At 37.0% G+C, this 22,290-nt stretch overlaps 1 protein-coding gene across 28 annotated transcripts in view; it reads right to left on the bottom strand.

The window, feature by feature from the left end:
• Nucleotides 1-22,290, bottom strand: part of MEF2C (myocyte enhancer factor 2C) — a 135,280-nt gene that overhangs the window by 30,848 nt on the left and 82,142 nt on the right. For 18 of the 28 annotated variants that reach the window (XM_041398276.1, XM_041398275.1, XM_041398264.1 and 15 more), the window contains 2 exons: nt 5,569-5,628; nt 5,286-5,423 (listed from right to left, as the gene is read on the bottom strand). In XM_041398276.1, coding sequence (XP_041254210.1) covers nt 5,286-5,423; nt 5,569-5,628 — 198 coding nt within the window. Of the gene's footprint in view, nt 1-5,285; nt 5,424-5,484; nt 5,629-22,290 lie in introns of all 28 variants that reach the window. The other 10 variants (XM_041398279.1, XM_041398285.1, XM_041398289.1 and 7 more) reach the window with 2 other exon arrangements.

Below are 22,290 nucleotides of genomic sequence, written 5' to 3'. Positions count from 1 at the left end.
AACCTTTTCAGAATTACCTGACAGCATTTTAAGTATTCAATATGTGAATACAGACCAAGAGCCCCTCAATTTGTAAGTTTTCTAACATTTATAATCTTATAAGCTTCAAGAGCTTAAACACATAAAAAAAAATTGCTTAAAGTAGACTGGTAACATATTCCAAGGGAGGAAATTAAAAGTTTTAATTTTATTGTTGGCAGCTGATAGTACTGGTATATCTTCAAGGACCTAGGAGGAGAGCGGGACATATCAACTGCTTGTCATGCAACCGAGGCACCCTGACCTTGCACCACCCATGTCTCTTCTCTGGCTGGAACTGTTGGCTATGCCCTCTGTATTACAGCACTATCCATCAAATTACAATTGTCTCTTAAGGTGGTTTTTTTTCTTTCTTGGTCCTCTCTAGGGACAGAGAAAATTTAATTCTAAATATGGAGGAATTATTTTGCCTAACCACTGAAACAAAGAGCAAGACTTTCAAGGTATGATGTTAAGGATACTTTATAAAAATGCTTTTGAATGATTTTGAAGCATTAATTTAGCTCTGATACCCTCTTCTTTTTTCGAGAGATAGCCATAGCAACAGTAGTGGAGTAGATGGGCCTGCTGGCATTGCTTCCCATCCTGGGGGCACATGGGAATTTGTTTCCCTTTGCTGAGAAGCTGCAATGCACTCAAAGAGCTGTAGTTTTCATAGAGCTAACTGATTTGAGTAGAGGTAGGAAAGGAAGGTGAGGTGTTTTGGGAATCCACATGTTCTACATCTAATCCACAGATGTAACATTCTACATGTAATCTGCACCCTTATGACTCAGGTCTAAGCTCCTTGGAAATAGGGTCACGTAGCATAATCTGAAACATTTGATCAGCTTGAACATATGTTTTGAAGCAAGTCATTCTTTTTATTGGCCACAGAAGGACCAAAAATGTTCCTAAATCCCATGTTAGTCAGAAGCATGTGACTGTGGAGTTCAAAGTCAGTGTTTGAGCTCTCCATGTTTGAGTCCTAGTTATAGCCTGATGTGAGACATGAATAAGTCAACGTGGAGTTTCTGATTATTGCAACATCCAGGGCTGTGATGGAGTTCTCTCTGCCTGGTGGCTTTGAGCCCATGGACCTGCCTGCTTGAGTACCAGTCCATGTTGCACTGACTGTCACCGTCAAGGGAGGACTTTGCATAAGGTTTTCATCACCCTGTGTCACAAGACCTATAAAGTCTGCCTTCTGAGCCTGGGTAGAGACTATTATTGTCTCTATTTTCTTAATACCTTTTCCTAATCTAAATTTCTCTTATCTAAACTTAAACACCTGTACAAATGCAAAACTGAAGGTCTTGTCAGAATTCTGAAAGCTTGTTTGCTTTAACCACTATGCTTTTTCTTCCATGTACAAACCAAACTGTTCAAGATTCTTCTTTTTCTACATTTGTACAAGAGCTCCAATCTTGGTAGCTCTTTGAATTGCCAGTCTCCCTAGTCATGTAAAACTGTTACTTAGCTTTCATTTTGTCATTTAAAAATTATATTTTTTAAGTAGTTGAATTATTTAATTTCTGTACTTATAGTCTAGCTTTTGTCATTTTATCCACTATCTGGATCAACTTGCATCTGCTTACAGAGCACTGTAGACAATTTTATAAGGGCAAAGTTAATTTACTGCTTTTCAGCACAATATACTACATCTGAAATACGGTAGTTTTTATTTCTTCTTCACTACAGTCAAAAGTTAGAGGGAAAAGTTTGACTGGGTAAATATCAGTATTAAACACTATATTTCCAGGTACAGTTTTCTCTGTCTAAATTTATTAAAGTGTTATACATTCTTCACAAAGAACTTCAATGTCCTACAGATTCTCTAGTCATTCCTGCTGAGCCATGGGTCATATTGATTTCATTTCAGCCTGATGGACAACAAAGTTTCTGATGCACTTGTGTAATATCTATATTAGTAGGAGCTAGGGAGGAACTGAGGCCATCTGAAGCCACAGAGAAGTTCATGTCCATACCATTAAGCTTTCTCAACCTGAAAAAAGTCATGACTACATGTAGACTGACAATTGGGAATTATTTCTAGCTTGGACTAACAAACAAACAAAATGAAGAAATTGTCTGGGAGAATGTTATTTGGCATCAAAACGTGTCAAAAGCCTGATGGGGACTGTTCAAAGAATTCACCTCAGAGATAAGCACACTTCATGTTGCTTTAGTGTGTTTTTTGCTTTTTTTGCTAATTCTAGTATAGACAAAGTCTATACTGTCATGTGTATAAAGTTTGCCACATTTTGCCTATTTTTTCTCCCTCCCTTTGTCTTTTCTCCTTTAGACACTACTGCCAAAGAGGCAGAAGGCTCACCAGAGATGATCCCAAACTACAGCACACAGTGTTAGATGCTTACTCCACAAGCTATGGTATGTGATGCCAAACAATGTGTTGGACACTCAACCCCCTTGGAACTTAATGGGCCAAACATTCTCTTAAGTATTGGTTTTATCCTCTCATATTCAACCAGGCCTTCATTCATTTAGAGACAGAGATACTTATAGCTTCCTTCTACTGAGCTATTTCTGTCTCCTCTGCTTCCATCATTCTTATGAAATTTACAAATAAGTGTCCAATTTTATCAGATGGTTTAGAGCAATATGAATACTTATCCCCAGAAAATTATCTGAGGAAACATTATTGCGTTTAGCTGTTAGGAGCAAAAGCCAATGTTGTTTTCATTTGGCAGCAATTTTTTGTTACAAAACCAGGCAGAGGCAATGCACTGTTTTCTATATTCTATAAGTAGTGATTCAGAGACTTGACTCAGTGACTTTATTATTAATTTTGCTTTCTTCTCCCCAATTTTCTCAGCTACCATTGATGATCATAAGTAAATTAATATATCTTCCCTGACTTAGTTATTCTGATTTGTCCAGTTAAGGAAATTACTGTATAAAATACATAATTTTATATATAAACCCAGACAGTTACAAATTTCTATTATGCATAAGCTGTGATCTCGATCTTGCTCATTACATCTCGGCTTATGCCAAGAGAAGGAGTTCCTGTTGCCAGAGAATATTTACTGTTTCTTCCTATTGTGGTAAGCAGCTTGATGGAGGACAGTGGCCCTAAGCTTGTGATGTATTCAGAGAATGGCTATTCTGTCTTACAAGAAAAAATGCTAACATTTTGCTGTTCTGTGTCTCTGAAGCTTCTCTGAAGTAATTGCACAAAAAGATTAATACACTACACTTCATAACCTCCTGAAAGATAGGAAGTTGTACCCTAAATCACCAATTAATTCCTGAAGTAGGACTATATTTGATGTCAAAAAGTTATATTTAATGAAAGCAACTGGAGGGAAATGCCATTAATTTTGGGAAAACAAAACTGATATACCATGCTCAGATTAACTGTCTGGTTTACATATCTTGCATATTTTTTTCAGTTTACAGAAAAGACAATTTTCCCAAATGCTTATGGAGGTAAAGAAAGAGACAGAACTCACTACTACAGGAATGAAGTTTTTTTTCCAAAGTTTTTTTTTAAGATTAAGTCTTAAGATTTCAGATGATTATAACATGACCTGTTTTGTTAGGAAAGAAAAGAAACAGGTAGCATGAGATTAACAGATGTTCTGAAGGATCACTCCAAATATATTTTTAAGGCAGAAAAGTAGCTTGATGAAAATTCTGTCAGTTTTATTTGAAAAAGCCAAAAGTCATCCTTGAAAGAGAAATGGCATGAAAGAATAACAGTTGGTTAGATTTTGATGTGAAAAAGTGTTAAGCAGTCTGGCTTATAACAATCACTCTCAATACAGTGGTCATTGTTTGTCAAGCTGAGTTGCATCCTGAGAAAGCAAATTAATAGTGACAGTTTTAGAGCTGTTTTGTTCTGAGAAAAACAGCTTTCCAAAAGAAGCAAATAAAACGGGAGGTAAAAAAATTTGGATAGATCTGTATTCCTCCCTGACATTCTACATACGTGTTGGGCACCCTTAATCAGTCACTTTAAATATTGCTTTATCAAACTTGGTCCTTTTCTAGTCTCTGGGAAAATATTATTTGGTGTCCTTATATTTTTCCAAAGTATTTTTGGCCTTATGTAAGAATTTATTCAAATTTTAAGTACCTTGAGTGAAAAATCCTTCTGCTGAGACTTAATAGAAAGAACACTTAGAGTGCTTGAGAGAGAATCTGAGCCTCCTTAAGAAGTATCCTCATCTTAGTTGTCAGATTTTTTATGTGCAATTGATTAACACTACAGAAGACACTGTGCATTCTAGGTATCCAGACAACATTTTTGGCAGATAGCCGTGCAACCTTTGTATGGGAATGACATGAACACATACGAATCATCTCTTATTCCTGTCTTTTAGAAATAAGAAGTTACCTATAAAAATTCAAAAGCTTCTTTGGATCTGAGCAAATATTTGGTTTCCTAATTTGTTTTCCACAGACACTTGGAAAACCAATCAAATATAACCTCAAAACCTCCATACTTGTTGTCTTTAAAAATGTAATATTGTAACATAATGACAAATAATCCATCCTTTGTATGTCTCGTGCAAAACAAATAGGACATGCAGCGTTATTTCTCTTAGATATCTGGCAAGGCACATGACTGATTGTTAGAAATTTTGACTTGGTTAAAACAAAATTTAGCTCATGTTAAAGCATTAAAGTAATGCTGATGACGTCAAAGCAAATTCTCTGATAAAGCTGTAAAATCACCCCAACACAAACATGTCTGAGACCTGCCATTGCAGGCTCTCATGCAGTCTGTTTCTCTGCAGCGAGCAAGTAGCTATAACCCTTCAGTGCTGCAACTGAATTTAGTAGAGACAATGGAGAATTGAAGTTACACACACTAAACGCACTAATTACTATACATAAAGCAATTTTAGTTTTAGATCACTTTTTGTATGTTGCCACAGAAAGTAGTCTGTCGATTTGTTTGCCTGTCCACAAAGAAAGATTTCCACTGTTATTTTTTAAGTATAATCTGGGCAAGTGGTGTGGTAAAACACTTCTGTAAATCAAGTGAATATAGTTCATATACATATATTTCACTTCCTTCTGTAGGTTTCACCTATAATAGGTTTTGTCTGTCAGTTAGAGACTTGAAACAAAAATATGCTGTGTGAAATTTTCTCACCACTGTGTTTAATTATATATTTGGCTATTAAAACCTCTTTCTAGCTGAATTTATTTCCTTAAGAAGCCAGAACTGAAAGGGTTATGGTTTGTTACTGCAGCAGTTATCAGCAGACAGCCATCTAACCTTTGGTACTTACAGGTATTTTATGGCTCTTGATCATATTATCAAATTCTTCATTAATTTTTTTATATTTTTCTTCAGTGCGTGGGGTGAGAGCATAAGAGGAGTCAGGATCAGGGCTTTCACAAGCTTTGTTTTCTTTCTTGTGCAATGCCTGCCAGATTCAGAGAAATATCAGAAAGTAAAAAAAATGAAAAGGAGCTCAGAGTACTTACACATAATCTTTGCCTGCTGATCATTAGATCAATATCTTCATTAAGTTTTCTGTACTTGTCCTCAGACTCAGGGCTGTGACCTACTGAATCGTCTGCATCAGGGTCTGGACTGTCACAGCCATTAAGTCCTTTCTTTCTTAATGTCTGAAATATATAATTTGGGAAGTTCAATCCTTGACATGGACTGCAAGAAAGACTCAGCAGTGTTAAAGAAAGACAAACTGCTCATCACAGAAAAGTGTTAACTTATGGTTTAAGGAAAGAAAGTGACTAATGACCCACCACACTGATGTGTGTCTTCCAATAATGAGTGAGGACCATACAAGACCTCTTCTGAAGCTGGTACCAATCAATAAAGAATGAATATGGCAACTAGCAAAAAGTTGTGCCTATGCTAGCATCTCCCCTGCCTCATGATTCCTATATCCCACAGCATTAAGGGTTTAAGCTAAACACAGAATGCAATTTATTTTAACATAAACCAAACTTAACATATTTATCTATACTGTTTACTGTGGAATACACTGATGTTCTTATTTGCTTTTAAGGAAGATGCAGGAGGAGCAAATGGAAAAAGAATTCAACCTGCAACAAATTTAGGAGTCCATTTCTTCACAGAGGAAGAATAATTACCCAAATAGAATTCAAGGACTTTACCTAAGTCTATGCCTGTGATAGGACAAGAGGGAGGGCAGAGTTGATGATACGGCTATGAAATTACAATTAAGAGTTTCTAGACATGATGTTTACTTTTTATTGACTACACTTAAGAGTGTTACAAATGCACAGGGCTGAAGCTTAATGCACAGGAAAAAGCATTTCTAAAACAGATGCTTAGTGAATAGTCAAAATGAAAGCATTTCGGGTTCAGCTACTCAAATACACACAACCATGATTATCATCACTAAGATAGGAGAGTTGAAAAAACTTAAAACCAGAATTGAATCAGTAGCTTACAATTCAGAACTGGCTTCAGAAAGGTTTTAACTGATCTACCTTTACAGAGCACCAAAGAACAGCCATAGGCTGTATTAAGGTAAAAGAATATGAGAAGAAGGTGTAGAATTCTCAAGTACAAGCAGTAGTACATAAAGCAAATATATTCACAATTTCTCATATTTAGCTTCCAGGATGAGTCACAAAAAACTCTTCAAAGTTTTGGCTATGTGTATTTTGCTGTATACAAACTTTTAAAGTTAGCTTGCAGTCCATTCTGTGTTGAACCCTGGCTAAGCAATCTCAATTACAATGAAAATATCACATATTTTGTCCATTAGTAAGTGGCTAACGTGCACTGTCTGTCAGTGTGGGATACTCTGGTATCGTTTTGCCTTCTCAGAATGGTTGTGCTTTTGTTCCTTCAGGAATAGTACCTTTCATAATTATTTTTTTATGATGATGATCAGCTTACTACTGTTACTATCCTTAAATATTATAATGTCATGCCTTGTTCTCATACTATGGAAAAACCCCTGAACCTTCCATTTTCATCAACTAAACAAAGTGATGGTGATCTGCTGTACAAGATCTGAGCCTTCTAATCTCCCATTGCAGACCTCTGAAACAGATTTAGGCATTTGTGAAAGGCTGGCTCAATGTACATCTTTCTTGTCAAACCTCATATCTATAAAGACTTCAAGTCAAATCCATGAGCTACTTCCTTAACACCAACAAAATTATAATCCATTGGAATAAAAACTTGAGATGCTAAAACAACCTGAATGATTCCCTACACCTCTTTCCACTCTCCTCATTCTTTTATCTTTTAAATGTTAAATGTTCAGTTAGCAAAATAGACATAATCCTACATAATATCTACTGCTAGCAGCTTAAAACAACTCAATTAGCAAGAGGGTTTTGCAATCAGCTGCTGTTTAATAGCTTTAATAGACACAACAAGATATAGTATAAGCAAAATGTCTCATTGCAATCTCAACTAACATTCTTCTCTTTACATAAGCACAAAACAGTTTTCCTCTGAATACATAAAATATTCTGTTTCAAGCTTAGATCAAGCTGTCCAGACATGAAACCAAGATCAGCATACTTGGGACCATTTCTAGAGCTCATATGATACATTGATGGAGTCCTGCTAATTCCTATGGAGTCCGTGAGGACTGATGTGGATGTGAGCGGAACTAAATGGCTTCCTCAACTTCAGGCTTTGAGATGACAGACAAAAAGTAATATGAAAAGAAAAGAACCAGAGGAATGCTTTGCAGGCTCTTTGAATCTTTTCCCCTCCCATCATCCACAAATCCTTGTCTGCTGCTTTCTCAAGACTGCATCTGTGAGAAGCAGATGCATCTTGCCCTCAGCATACTCACAATGCCCTAAAGTTCTGCAAATGATTACTTAGCACTCAGTTGCTACTGTGGTTTGTAGAGGTTTGGGGATGCACTGCACCTTTCAGATGCTCAGAACAGGAAAGACAATGTGAGCCAATATATGTCTTGCAACAGTCTCCAAACAGACTGGATTCCTTCCCATTGTAGAAGTATTTTTACTAGATATTTATTTTTACACTATTTTCATACCTTTAGAAAGGAGGTTGCTTGCCATACCAGGCAGAGAAAAAGCAATCTCTCTTTTCACTAGAAAAGCCAAGGATGAAATGTAAGAAATTGTGTCAATATTCTACCCAAAATTAACTTTTGCTCTAAAGCGAAGAGGCAAACCTTTGCCTTGCACAAAACTATCAGTCTAGTGTTTTTGGCTGGTACCTTGACTGTTGGTGCAAATCAAGCTCAGTAATGCAGACCACTTGCTTGCTCATCACACCTCAAAAAAATTCAAATCAAATCAAACAAACACAGACACAAACCCTTAACCCCCATCTAGAAAACACTACAGAAATCCTAAACAAAAAAAGTATTTCAATGAGATGGGTTAAGGCTAGGCAACAGGAATTTCCACATATAATTTCCACTGAGAGGCACAGCTCCTAGCTTTGTGAGTGCTGGAACTAATGCCTAGTTCCCTGTGAATTTCATTTGGGGTAAAGTGCAATATGCAGAGACGATCTCTTGTGGAAGGGTCTCTGTGGATTCCTCTTCTCAGTACCCATCCTTCTACTGACCCTTTGCTGCTTCTCTTTGTCACAACTCAGGCTGAAATGCTGCCTTCAGCTGGGAGTGTTTCTGGGAGTAATTTCTGGTTCTCTTTTCTTGCACAAGAACATGAAATTTCCCTGAAACTTGTTGGAATTTCACTGTCTTGGAGAACACTCCCTTTGTACTAGATTTGCTTGGTAATGAGTAAAAAATTAAATTGTAAGGGAAAAGACAGAAGAACAGACGGACAGATTACACAGGGACAGGAACACACATGTTCACATCAAAGTCTTCCTCTGGAGAGGAGAGCAGGCTGGAAGTGACATGATCAAACCCTGCACTAAGGTAAGAAGTTGTATCAAGGACAGAAATAATGACCCTGAACATATTAGGACTATCTCTGGCTCCTCAACATGCAGGCTACAGTTTTCCCTATCTTATTATCTTGTTTGTTATTTTACTTTCCTCCATGTCATCAACTACCACATTAAGCTTCTTTTCCTTTTTTTTTTTCCTTCTTTTTTTTTCCATTATTTGTGTGCTTCAACACAACACAAGTTTGTACAGCACAGGTAAAAGTGATGCAGACCACTGTCAAACTGATTAACCCTTTTTCACAAGCTCTCCGGACTTTGTTTCAAGATTTCCTCCTCTCCTCTATTTAGTGTCACCTCTTGAAAGAAGCAGCTGGTTTTGGAGTCTTTGACCCAGTCTTACAATAATTTTGAAATGATTTTTTCTTATGATGTTGAGTTATCATAGACTCTTACAAACCCTGGGAGAGACCTATCACAACCTCCTGGAGATCAACTACCTTCCAAAGATTTCATGACTATTCTGGGAATTTTTGAAAGAATAAAATAACACAAATATATAGTGCATTGCCCTCTAGAGCACCCTAAGGCCGATTTCAGTTATTTTAAAAGAAAATAAGCTATTTTTCAACTACGGAAGCTCCCCTTCTTCCAAGCAATTAAACAAGCAATTATATTGGACTCCAATAACCTGCAATTAGCCAAGGCCTATGAAAAACAAAATGGTTAAAGGAAAATAACCTTTGGCTGAAAAGTGCTGTGCCGTGAATTAGCCTAAATCCTACTCTGTAGATCTCAGAGAAGTGCTAACTTAGTGACATGCTGACTGCTTCAAAATGGAGTATAAACAACTATTTGCTTTAATTTCATGCAAAACTTATAATAATTTTGGAAGCTAAAAAGAAAATATGGCAGTAACACCCAGGTCTGATTTTATCAAGGCAATGAAAATCATTGTAATTTTGAAGACTTTAGAAGAGGAAAAGCTTTTAGTTTTCCTAATCTACTCTCTGTTTCTGCAGTTTTACCCTCCAGATTTTTTTGGGTATTTTTTAACATTTATTTAACAGAATGAGTGGAGAAGGTTAGAAATGATTTTATTCTTTTCCATCTCATAATTTAGTTTGTTCATCTTTCTTTTTAATTGGTTTATCTGCTATGGAACTGTAACAGCAGCTCTCTGACCACAGAGAGAAACACAACTTTCCACGGCATCATTCTGGAAAAGTCTGTGAGAAGATCAGAGAAAAGAATGAGAAACAATTCTTGTCTTAACTTTTACTACACCTGGTATTGTAAACATGTAAAATATATTATAGAAATGTATTTACCAAAGAATAGTTTCTTAATTAACCAATAGTAATAGTATTTAAATTAGAGGATCTAGTAGGTCCAACTATGTAATAACTATCTAAAAAAACCCAGTAAGTTTCTCAATAAATAATAATTAGCCTTCTATAAATACACAAAATCTATATAACTTATTACCCAGTTCTGGCCTGTTGCAATGACATGGAACTACTTCTCATAGCACTCCAGGGCTTGGAAATGCTCACAGTATAGGTGCCAAATTAAAGATTATGTCAGTTGATGAGGTTCCCAAAAGATTCAGACCAGTCCAATATGTTCCTTTTTGATATCCTCTGCAAGAAAAACCTAACAAGGTTAGGTTAACCACTATCTTCATTTGTGTGACCTCACTGCATCTTCAAATCTTATAATGGAAAAATTCAGAATTAAATGTCTATTTCTAAAAATTCCGATATCTTTTATGTTGTCTAGAAACCATCACAATGATCTTTAACTGAGAGACCCACTAGTGCCGATCAACAGAGTTGCAATTTAGTAAATTGTATTTTGCTGTCAGAAAAAACCTTCAAGTGCCCTCCATTTTCACTAGCACTTTCTTTCCTGTATCTGGATGGAATAAATCTTTTAGCCACCAATTGTAAATGTTTATGTTACTTTTCTTTTTACTGGAGCTACATATTTACATGGTAAGGCAGACAATAGCCAATTTCAAACGAATTATAGGCTATAGTGTTCAACTGCTTTATAATTTATAGTCATTCTATGATTCCAAAGAACCCAACTAAATTTATGGAGGTCCCCCAAAAGAGCAGAAAATATTTAGACATGGGCCTGATTCATTTAAGCATTAGTTAGCTCTCTGTGCAACAGAAAAATTGAAGTTAGAAAGTGTTGCAGGAAGAAAACCCTCTCCTCTCCTCTCCTCTCCTCTCCTCTCCTCTTTTAGGAATGAAATTGCATGATACAATGTATGGTACAATCAAATAATGAAATATTCTACTGAAATGAAAACCTCAGAGGAAGAATTACCCATCTGAATTTCCTAACTTTCATGTAATTAATGTCTCAAATTTTATGTTTCATTAACACAAAGTTCCTAAATTTTTACATTTAATAATGGACATAAACCAGTATGCTGGTACTAATGTACTTTATTTTATATTTAGTAGAATCACATAAAACATTAATACAATTACATTATCTAACAAACTCCATGCACACAAAAACGTATAGCAGCATGGGCCTGATTCATTTAAGCATTAGTTAGCTCTCTGTGCAACAGAAAAATTGAAGTTAGAAAGTGTTGCAGGAAGAAAACCCTCTCCTCTCCTCTCCTCTCCTCTCCTCTTTTAGGAATGAAATTGCATGATACAATGTATGGTACAATCAAATAATGAAATATTCTACTGAAATGAAAACCTCAGAGGAAGAATTACCCATCTGAATTTCCTAACTTTCATGTAATTAATGTCTCAAATTTTATGTTTCATTAACACAAAGTTCCTAAATTTTTACATTTAATAATGGACATAAACCAGTATGCTGGTACTAATGTACTTTATTTTATATTTAGTAGAATCACATAAAACATTAATACAATTACATTATCTAACAAACTCCATGCACACAAAAACGTATAGCAGTAATAAAGAAAAACTGAAAATTTCTTGCCTCTTTTTCAAAGATCATAAAACACTTTTATGGTTTGTACATTTGAAACAAGCTACAGAGCTCATATAAAGCTGAACTTCTATAACCCCATGCTAATCTTTTTGATACTACTTTACTGAAGTTTCAAATAAAAAAAATTCCATTGTCTGGTACCATACGTCTGTCTTAAAAAAAAAATACACATAAATGTGCTTTTCTCAACATTACACCAAACCCTCTGCTTGAATTTGCCTTTCATTTGCACATGCCAAGTGATTATTCTCACCGCCTTCAAACCTTCAAATATCTTCTCTAATCACACTGCTTGAGAAACCAAACAGCACAGACACCTTTTGCCAGTAACACCTGCTTCTCTCTGCTTATAAATGATCGAACAGTGGATATTGACAGTACACGGTACGTGTGTACTGCAAGTTCATCAGAGCATGAGATCTTTACCTGATTACAGAATTCAGTCTATCCTCTTTCACTCACACACTTGTTGTGTGCTAAGGTGTCTCTACAATATTTTGCTGTGTCAGTACAAACAAAATCTGTTTATTTAAAAGGGCATTAGGATAGTGGGATTTTTGCTTCATTGTTACCTATAGCTCTGCTACCTAACTTGGGTATAGGGAAGTTTTGGAAGGCAGTGCACCTGGTGCAGCCCCAGAGTCCCCAGGACTTGTCTGTTTGTGTGGATCTTGCAGCCTGGAGCAGACTAGTCAGCACCACCAAATCTCTTGCTGCCTCTTTGCATGCCTCTCATCTATATCAGAGAGCACACCTTGCTGCGCTGCTGTGTCTACATCTCCCTTCTGGAGAGATGATGAGGCTGGAGATGGGAAGATGCAGAGGTCTGTGTGCTCTCTAAAAGAGAGAATGCAAAATATCTGTCTTTAATGCTCAATCTTGCCAACTTGCCAGTGCTTTTCAGTTAAGTATTGACTTAGATTACACTGGGTAACTTTAGCTTTTTAAGTATAAAGAGCATATATCAGATTCAGAGATCTCACAGCAGCTAAATTAAACCACATATTTTTGTGATTTTCTCTGAAAGAAACAAAAGCAAATCACATGAGGACTCCAGCATTAAAGATTTATATTAAAATTTCTGCTAATGCATACTGAAGAACTTGATCTGTTTAGCTGTTGAAGAGGAGACTGAGGTGAGACCTCAGTTGTAGACTGAGGTGTAGTTGCAGTCTACGACTTCCTGATGAGGGGAAGAGGAGGGACAGCCACTGATCTCTGTGGTGCCCAGCGGCAGGACTCAAGTAACTGGCCTGAAGGGGTATCACTGGAGGCTTAGTTTAGATATTAGGAAAAGATTCTTCACACAGAGGGTGGCTGGGCATGGGAAGAGGATCCTCAGGCACGTAGTCATAGCATCAAGCCTTTCAGAGTTCAAGAAGTGTTTGAACAATATTCTTGGGCACATGGTGTGCCTCTTGGGTCTGTGACGTGCAGGGACAGCAGCTGGACTTGTTGACCCTTGTGGATTCCTTCCATCTCAGCTTATTCTGTGATTGTGTGTAAACTTACACCTCCCTATATTCACAATTATTTCTTGGGACATGCAAAACACTTCTGTCCATCACTTGTAAACTGTTTTTAAAAGAAGAATTTAGATCTGAATAGTTCCAAATGTTCTAATTAAGGGTATTTTCTCATCCTTTGGGCTTATTCCCATCCATGATCGTGTTGCAGAAGTTCTGAAAACCCACATATCCCCCTGGACAGCTGACAAAAGATTCCTACACCAACCCTCAGTGCAGGGGATCACATTTCCTGGGCTCTGAAAGAGGAGATGGCAGCAGCATCTGCTGATCCCAGCCACCCAGGAATCTATGCAGGGAGAGGAGCGTCAAGTGACTGATGGTGCTGGCTGGCATGACGTGGCTGCAACCAGCAGGGAGCGGGTCCCCAGCAATGTCACACATCCCAGCCATCTGCACCTGTCTGTGCCAGCACCTGCTGCCCCATGGCCATAGATGGCAGTTCCCAGGGCCACAGTGCTGACTGGGGACACTGCTCCTGGTTGCTTGGTTTTTTTGTCTTTTCTTCCCTCATGCTACTGTCGCAAATCTCAGTTCTCATGTGGTCACAGCTACAGGAGAGCAGTGTTTGTGCCTTGCAGATACATACACATATATAGGTGTATGTATATCTTTATCTATACATTTATACATATATATATATATATATATATACACATATATACACACACATGTATGCATACATACCTTCTACTAAATCACATCTCATTACCTTTTATTCAAGTCTAGATGGATTTTTTAGAAGTGTTCACACTTGCTTCATGACCAGCTTCCATTTGCTATGATGCAGTATAATACTACCTTAATACTCTTGGTGTGCTGCATTAGCAGAGTTAAAAAGAGAGATATTTCTTCAGACAAGACTGGCATTTTCTAAATAATGAATTCACATGTGAAATTAATTGGAGGTGTTAAGATTTTAGTGACATAAATGTAATTCTGACCTATTTGTGATTACAGCTTCTGAAAAAATCCTCTCTACAAGTATCTGAGGTTTAAAAATATAAAATACTGGCTTGGAATTAACAGAATTCCTCATAAATGTTAGTAAACAAATACTGTAAAATGCACTCTACATGCAAAGACTGTATTCAAATGAAACATCTGGGCAGATATTTTTTCAACCTGTATTTCAAAAGAAACTCAAATTCTGTTCTCTTGCATTAAAACAATCTACAACAGTCCAGAGATTGGCTGTCAGTGTGTTATGCATAAAATTAGCAGATTATCTAACTTAGAACACAGATATCCTCAGGATACCTTTGTTTTAGTGATGGAATAGTTACTTGCACCTTTTGAGTATCCCAATGATTCTAACTTCTTACTGAGGGCTCAAAGGCCCAGGCACTACTTTTGAGTTATGGAAACACGGAAGATATAGATAAAGGTAAAAATCATGAAATTACTCTCCTGTATTTCCCACCATTCCTTCTACTTGCTGTCCTTCTTTGTATGTGTGCTTTCTGCAGAATGAAGGCTAGCACCACAGCCTAGTAGCAAATATCCCACTTTGCATGCCCTATCTTTTTGCAGAAAATAGACTCCCACTATTTTTTGAGACAGACTGCAGAACAACTAACTTCATTAAGACAAAGCTTCTATATTTTGGCTACTTCCACTAGTTCACTGGCAGGAACACTACCATTCCATAGCCAGACCTGGAAGCCGAGGCTTGTAAAGATAACCTAAAGCCAGAACAATTGCCTTTCTGATTTACTTTTTCCCATTGACCACAACAAAATATCAGTCCACTATATGTCTGCCTGATTTTTTAAACCCGTTGAAATGTACAAAGTTTTTAAATGCCCAGGTTTCCCCTAAGCTTTACTGAGCGTCCTTGAAAGAGAGCAAGATACTGGTGAGACATAGTATATTTGATTTGTACGAGGTTTTGCTGTTGGACACAGAAAGTGTATGGTTGGAAAAATAAACTTTACAGTAGTCCAGAAGAATAATTTCAGTTTCTTTAGGGAATATGAGGCCCCTTAAAAATATACACTGTAATCATCAACAGGTTGTTATTTCACTCATTCTTTTTATGTTCGTCTGTCTATAATCCTCCTCTGGCTCCAGCCCTTCTAGATGGAGCACCATCTTCAACATTTTCATTTGTGTCTAATTTAGTCAGACATATACATAAATACAAGGCGAAGTCAGATCTCACTTACACTAGAGTAAATTTGTAGGTGGATTTCAAACAGCTGTAAAGATACCAGTCAAGATATTCTACATGTATAGTGGTGTTACCAAGTCTTTACATCATTGTTGTTAGCTGTTGAAATACAGAATATTTGAAATATTCAGGGCTTAATATAAATGTCTGCAGAAAAAATTAACTATTTTAAAGGTAGATGGTGTTTTTCCATGATATAAATGGGAAGCCTTTAATACTAAACGCCATACTCAAAACACTTTAAAAGTGAAATACTGACCTTGAGAAATGTGACATACAGAAGAGCACATAGCTTTACAGATTCTTTTGTCACAAAAACCTATGTGAATGACAGCTTATATGAATTATTCTTTGCATATATTTTGAGCATTATTTATTTAAAAGACATAAAAGATCCAGAAGCTATTCTGTAATTATATCTTTAAGCACTGCTTCATACATTATTAAAATGCAACCATCCTGGGAAGAATATATTGCCAACCTGTGTGGCTTTACTAGTCACTGAAGTTTTCAGGAGCAGAAATGATGGGTTTCTCAGACAAATAACAGTGTAGCATACAATATATGCTAGTTTGGATGCAATTTTTCCTGGACTCTGAGGCAAACATGTTTGCTCTCAATCATGGGGCCAGGGAACCTCTGATGACACTTTGCTTTTCTATTTCATCTGAAACAGAACACTTCCAGCAGCACTGAACTCTGCAGTACTGACTCAGCAATGAAAATGCCACCCAGTGAGAAAAGAACACCACTTCCTTCAGCACCTGGGCTTTCTTTGGAGGTCTCCCATAAAAATCTTGAATGAATCAGTGTTCTGAACAGGTTTGTTTTTCCTCTCAGAAACTGAACATTTATTTTACAGCAGATGAAATGACAGGGTATTACAAAAAGAAAAAGTACCAGTAAGACAATGAGCAAATGGTCCTTCTATAGGAAACAGAATATTTCCTTCTATTTTCATAGTACTATAATTGCGTATCCATTGGTAAAAATGCTCAAAGCAATATATTTTTCAAAAATGGTGAATTACAAGAGAGGCTAGATCTCTGAAACTCTAGTGTTCTGTTTCTCAGCAGCATGGAGTCCTTAAATAGCACAAAGCAACAACCATCAACTGAATGTTCTGCTGAGAGAGCTGTCAGAAAGGAGAAAGAGATGGAAGGCTCTTCACTAAGTTTAGAGAAAGCAGGTTACAGTATCTGACAATCCAAATTGGCCCATAATTTTAACTATGGAAACAGATAACTAAAAGGATGCAGCATTTCATATTTAAGGTGGCTTTTTTTTTTTTTCCTGTATGTAAGTTCTGTTATTTACCAGAAACCTCAGTGCAAATTGTATCTATCTTTAACAGTTGCTAAAATCTCTAGACTGTGTATTTGTCAGTTTACCAAAGTGTCATCTGCTAGAAACAATGAACTGGACTTTGTTTCCCTATGGAAAATACTACAGGAGTGGTAAGATGCAGACAGAAAGTTTATAAGCCGAAATTTGCAGATAAATCAACTAAACACTAGCTATAAAAAGGAGTGAGAAAGTGCAGTCAGGAGTATGGAGAAGCTTGATGAAAGTCCAGAACCGGATTATTATCTTCAGCCTATCTTTGAAGCTGGCCCTTCAAAACAATTGTTTCCCTCAAGCATAACTTCTTTAAAAGTCATGCTGCTCTTATCCCTCTGCTCTTCCCTTGAGATGAGTAAGCACTTCTCTCAAAAGGAGAGAATCAGAAATGGCAAAGTTATCAAAAAATTGTCAGATTCTGAAAAGCTTTTTGATAATTTTCAGTCAAGAAAATTCTAAATTTCTATTACGGCAAACTGTGCCATCATGGAGGCAGAAGCCCCTTTACATGAGATTATCCAAGGGTTAAGCTGCATAGCCCAAGCAGATGCAGTTTAACTCCCACTTCTCTTACTGACTTCCTGCAGAGGCTTCATTAATTAACTTTTCTACAGTTTTCACTCCATAAAAAGCTGAATCACCACCACAATAATTGGGGTGCTATAAGAAGGAAAACTCAAGAAAGTGGTAACATAGGTAGAAGTATAAATTTAGTATAGAGAAACAGACCAACCTTCACATACACTGCAAAACATGGCTTTACATGCTGCCCTCTGAAGCTGTTAAATTAGCAACGGATGGTCAGTTTCACTGCTCTGCTTGGGAAAGAAGGAAGCATTACAAACAGGGTGCCTTCTAGTTCTTATAAATGCTTGAGAAAACAGGTATGTCAGAGGCAGACTCAATATCTAGTCAGAAATGGCCAGGACATGATTACAGGAGTACTAGAAAAATCATGGCCAAAAAATAGAAAGGAAAGGAAAGTTCAGGAAAGTTCCAGGAGGGGAAAGGAAAGTTCCAGCAATGGAAAGTTCCAGCAAAGTTCAAGAAAGTTCAGGAAAGTTCAGGAAAGGAAAATTCAGGAAAGTTCTGGAAAGGAAAGTTCCAGGAAAGTTCCGGAAAGGAAAGTTCTGGAAAGACAAGTTCAGGAAAGCTCAGGAAAGTTCCAGGAAAGGAAAAGAAAGTTCCAGGAAAATTCCAGAAAGGAAAGTTCTGGAAAGGAAAATTCTGGAAAGGAAAGTTCAGGAAAAGAAAGGAAAGTTCCAGGAAAGGAAAATAAAGGATAGTTCAGGAAAGGATAGTTCAGGAAAGGAAAGTTTCAGGGACATTCCAGAAATGTTCCAGGAAAGGAAAGTTCCAGTAAAGATCCAGGAAAGTTTCAGAAAAGGAATGTTCCAGGAAAGTGAAAAAATTTTCTTAATTCAGAATCTAAATGGTTTTTTTTTGAAAAATCTGTCTTCTGGAAGCAGCAATAACATTCTAAATATTAGGGGTTTTTGCTGTAAAACTGGTTTTCTTTTTTGGACAAAATTATAGGTTTGTAAGATATCTTGGTATATTGGCCTGGCAAAGTCTTACTGTCTTAGAACTTAAAAATCTTTAATCACACAGTGTTTACAGAGAGAGATCTGCGTGTTACAGATTGGTCTCCACTTAGGTCCCCTAATTTCACAGGAGAGATGAACAAATGGAACAAGATTTTGGCCTGCCTAATTTTTCTAAGACTTGTTAGAAATAGTCATGATGGACTATGATGGGTAGAATAGATACTGTTTCACTTGCTGAAGTGTGGGATCTTGACCAGTTTTGATCTCTTGTTCCTGCAGCATAAATCACTGTACAGGGCAGCCTGCTCTGCCCTGCCATCAGAAGCTTCTCACCCCATGCCAGAATTGTGGAGCTGGAGCAGCGGGCATGCATTCCCTTCTGCAGACTCTGCTGTGTAGGTGCAACTTCCAATGGAGGAAAGGCAATAAATAGCTCGGGGGTAGTCACATCTCTAGGTAACATAGGTGTTTCCTCAGATCCTCACAGAGTCATGTCACAGGTAAGAAGGGGAGCTTTTTTAATTGAAAACCCCAAATCCAGAGCGGCCTGGTGGACTGCATCTGTTTTAATGAATTGACCAATATGAAAAGCTTTGCACCATGGATATTGATAGTGTTTTGGGGACTGAGCTCCTGAGAAAAAGGTAAACATTGATTTCTGGCTGACAAAAAAATTCAGAAGCCACTAGTGTAACAATTTTTTTCCTAACATACTCAGCCTGTGTAAAAGAAAGAACCATAAAGGGTCCTTTCCCAACAACAAGTTGAAATCCACAGGTGCAAAAGCACTATTCCCAGTCTTCTTGTGCTGGAGGCTTGGACCAACTACAGACCAAACTTGAAACCATTATGATGTGAGATGGAAAACCAGTGATATTTCTGCAGCAAGAAAACTGAGCTCATTTACTTATTCCATTATCTTGGCTATCTTCTAACCTGTATGCAGCAATCCATCTGCTGCCATAGAAGCCAGAACTCTTTTCTAAGCTCTGGAGAGCATTTACAATGCAAAAAGCAGCCTAGAGTAAAGAGTATTACATAGGATGATAAAGGAATGCTTCAGGTTCTCTAACATTTATTCTCTAACATTTATTCTGAACACAAAATATTTAATCAGAAGCTAACTGTACCAATCAAAGCAGAGATGTGATAAGATTGACTAGGATTATCTCAAAATAAACATGGCTTTGCCTTTTGGTATATGAAAATTAAAGATCTGACAAAGAGATCCTGACTGAGTTTAGTGGACTCAGGCTTTCGTACAGGACTTACAGTAGTGAAAGGGACCAGCAATGTCCTAAATAACTAATATTTCAATTCAAGAATGCTAGAAAACCCTTTCCATCAAGGGGCCAACGGCCATATAAGCCATGGGTATACAAGAATTTCTCCAGTTCAGAAGTGCAAAATTTTGTTCCTAGAATCTATAGAGAGATTCACAGTCCTGAGGTTTGTCTAGAGTTTCTCAGCATTGTGAAAATTTGAAATCAACTGCAGGAAAGCTTACTTACATTGATTCCAAAGTCAGCAAGATTTGTATTTCTCCCTGGGTATGGTAGATCACAAGACCCCAAATAAAATAGCAGTAGCAGGAATTGATGAGAACTTCTTTTATTTCTGCCACTCCTTTGGTCATGGAGATCAGTAGGAAGTAGACTTAACTTCAGAACTTTTAGGTCTAGTCAGGTATTTTATGCCATTACCCTTTATGAAGAAGGAGGTGTAATTAAGAACATTTTTTCCAGAAAAAGACTGTACAGGAGTAGGTGAATTTCTCAGATTCATTAATGGGAAAGGAATGAAAAATTTAATCTGTGGAACAAACAAAAGAATTCTCTATAACCCTTGGGATCCATTGTGTCATCCCAAGCCCAAGCCCAGAAACATCTCCCTCGTTCAGTATACAGTCGTGAATCTCTCATGAGTATTACTATCAGGTGAGTTTAGTCCTACTAGATAAAATGCATATTATTGAAAACGGTGGTTTCACAACTGTAATTTTATATTTACATATATGTAGTTATCTAAAGGGGTCCTAGCTGCTCAAGGGTTCTTCTAGTGTAGCCAATTAGGAAGAACCCCCATCTCTTCCTGTCCCCAACTTGAAAGATATAAATTGTCTCCAGGATAATGAAATGACAGCACTTCTTTCTAAACTCCCTTGGAACAGAAGCAATTTTTAAAGTGTCAGGGTATGAAAATGGTCAATGAGCAAAGTTCTTTCTTGCTAAGAGCTTTTACTGAAACCATAAAGAGCAGTCCACACGCTGCTGCAATTGCCTTGAGCAAAGAAGGGCCTTGTGACAGGAAAGGGCTATGGAATAGATCCAGTAAGTGGTTTAGGGGCATAAAAAGCTCAGTTTGGCAATACCTACTATTTAGTTACCTGATCATCACAGTGGAATTTTCAGTATGTTAGGATCTGAGGCACAGGAAGAGTTTGGTGCTACAGAACAGGATCCAAACCTAGCAGTATGGGACAGAATTGTGAGCGACCCAGACCAAGCAAATGGGTTTTCAAAAATTGTATCCCTCATCAAAAGCATCAGATGCTTACCCAGGGCTACAGAGATGCCTTCACCCACATTCCTGCTGGGTATTCAGGTATTGACTGAAGCATACTGTCCCCTTCTACAGGTAACTTTTCAAAGAGACTTACTCTTCTCTTAAGAAAACTTTTCTGTTCCTGATTTTTTTCTATATAACAGCTAGTGGTTGGAAACATGCTAACCAGAAACACAGGTTCTATTTCTTGTTTGATCTGAATAGGCTCAAACCTATTCCTCCCCATATTCTTAGAAGGGATAGATTTCCTTGGCTTCCTATGCTCTAGGCAGTCCTAGATAGTTAAACATACATATAATTCACTGTAATATTTTGCATTTGAGATTAAAAAATGCACAGTTTGTTCAGTCAGAGAAACAGAACTTGAAAGCAGACCAAGTTCTTTGACTCGTAAAAGTATTTTTGTTTGAGGAAAACCTTTTAAAATTATTTGTGTCTTAAACTGGGACTGGGGAAGACTGTCAACTTTGACCCTTTGATAAGTATTGGGTCAATACTTACTAAGCACAGTACAGGCCCCTAGTAATGTTCAAGATCAAATAACAGATTGTCCACAATTTGTTGTGTCCACAATGTGTTGATGTTCATGTGCCTCCAGATGAGGTTTTTTGGACAGATGACTGTTGCCATATTTTAAGGCAAATTTAGATACTTCTGTGAAACATTTTCAGATATAGGATGGAAAGTACTGAGCATAATTATGAGCTTTATTTGTGAGTTAAACAATACATGTGGGTCATGAAAATTTACATCTAGGGTAGCAGCTTCTTTTCAGACATTTTACAGAAATGCAGTTTGGATGCTAAGGCACTGGTACCTGCCAGAAGGAATCCATAAAGCTTCCATTTTACTGATATATGTTTAAACATGTTAGAAGCATGTAATAACCAATTCTTGGATTATAAAAATGAACCGAAAATTCTTTTTTTTTTTGCTTTTCATCTTACAGCCATGGTTATGTTGTAGGAAGCTAAATATTTAAATGAGATATTCCATTTGGTACTGCTTCTTTGTCAAGATCTTGATCTCTTTGGAACCAATCTCTAGCAGCTGTGTTGTTTAAACTACTTTTATTGACTCTTCTATAATTTGCTTTCTTTGAAGAGCCTGTGTGCAATAACACTTGATTAAAAAAAAAACTCACTTGAACAATCCAAAATAAAGCACATGATAATTTATATAATTCTCCATTATAACTGTCTATAAATCACAGAGGATGATATAAATAAATGAATTTGAGACTTTTTTTAATCCAAGCATATCCAATGTATCACAGATTTTTACTTTTTATGT

This window comes from Onychostruthus taczanowskii, unplaced genomic scaffold (genome assembly GCF_017590055.1).
Source record: "Onychostruthus taczanowskii isolate IOZ18803 unplaced genomic scaffold, ASM1759005v1 scaffold143, whole genome shotgun sequence".
NCBI lineage: Eukaryota > Metazoa > Chordata > Aves > Passeriformes > Passeridae > Onychostruthus > Onychostruthus taczanowskii.
This window is presented reverse-complemented; position numbering and strand designations above follow the sequence as displayed.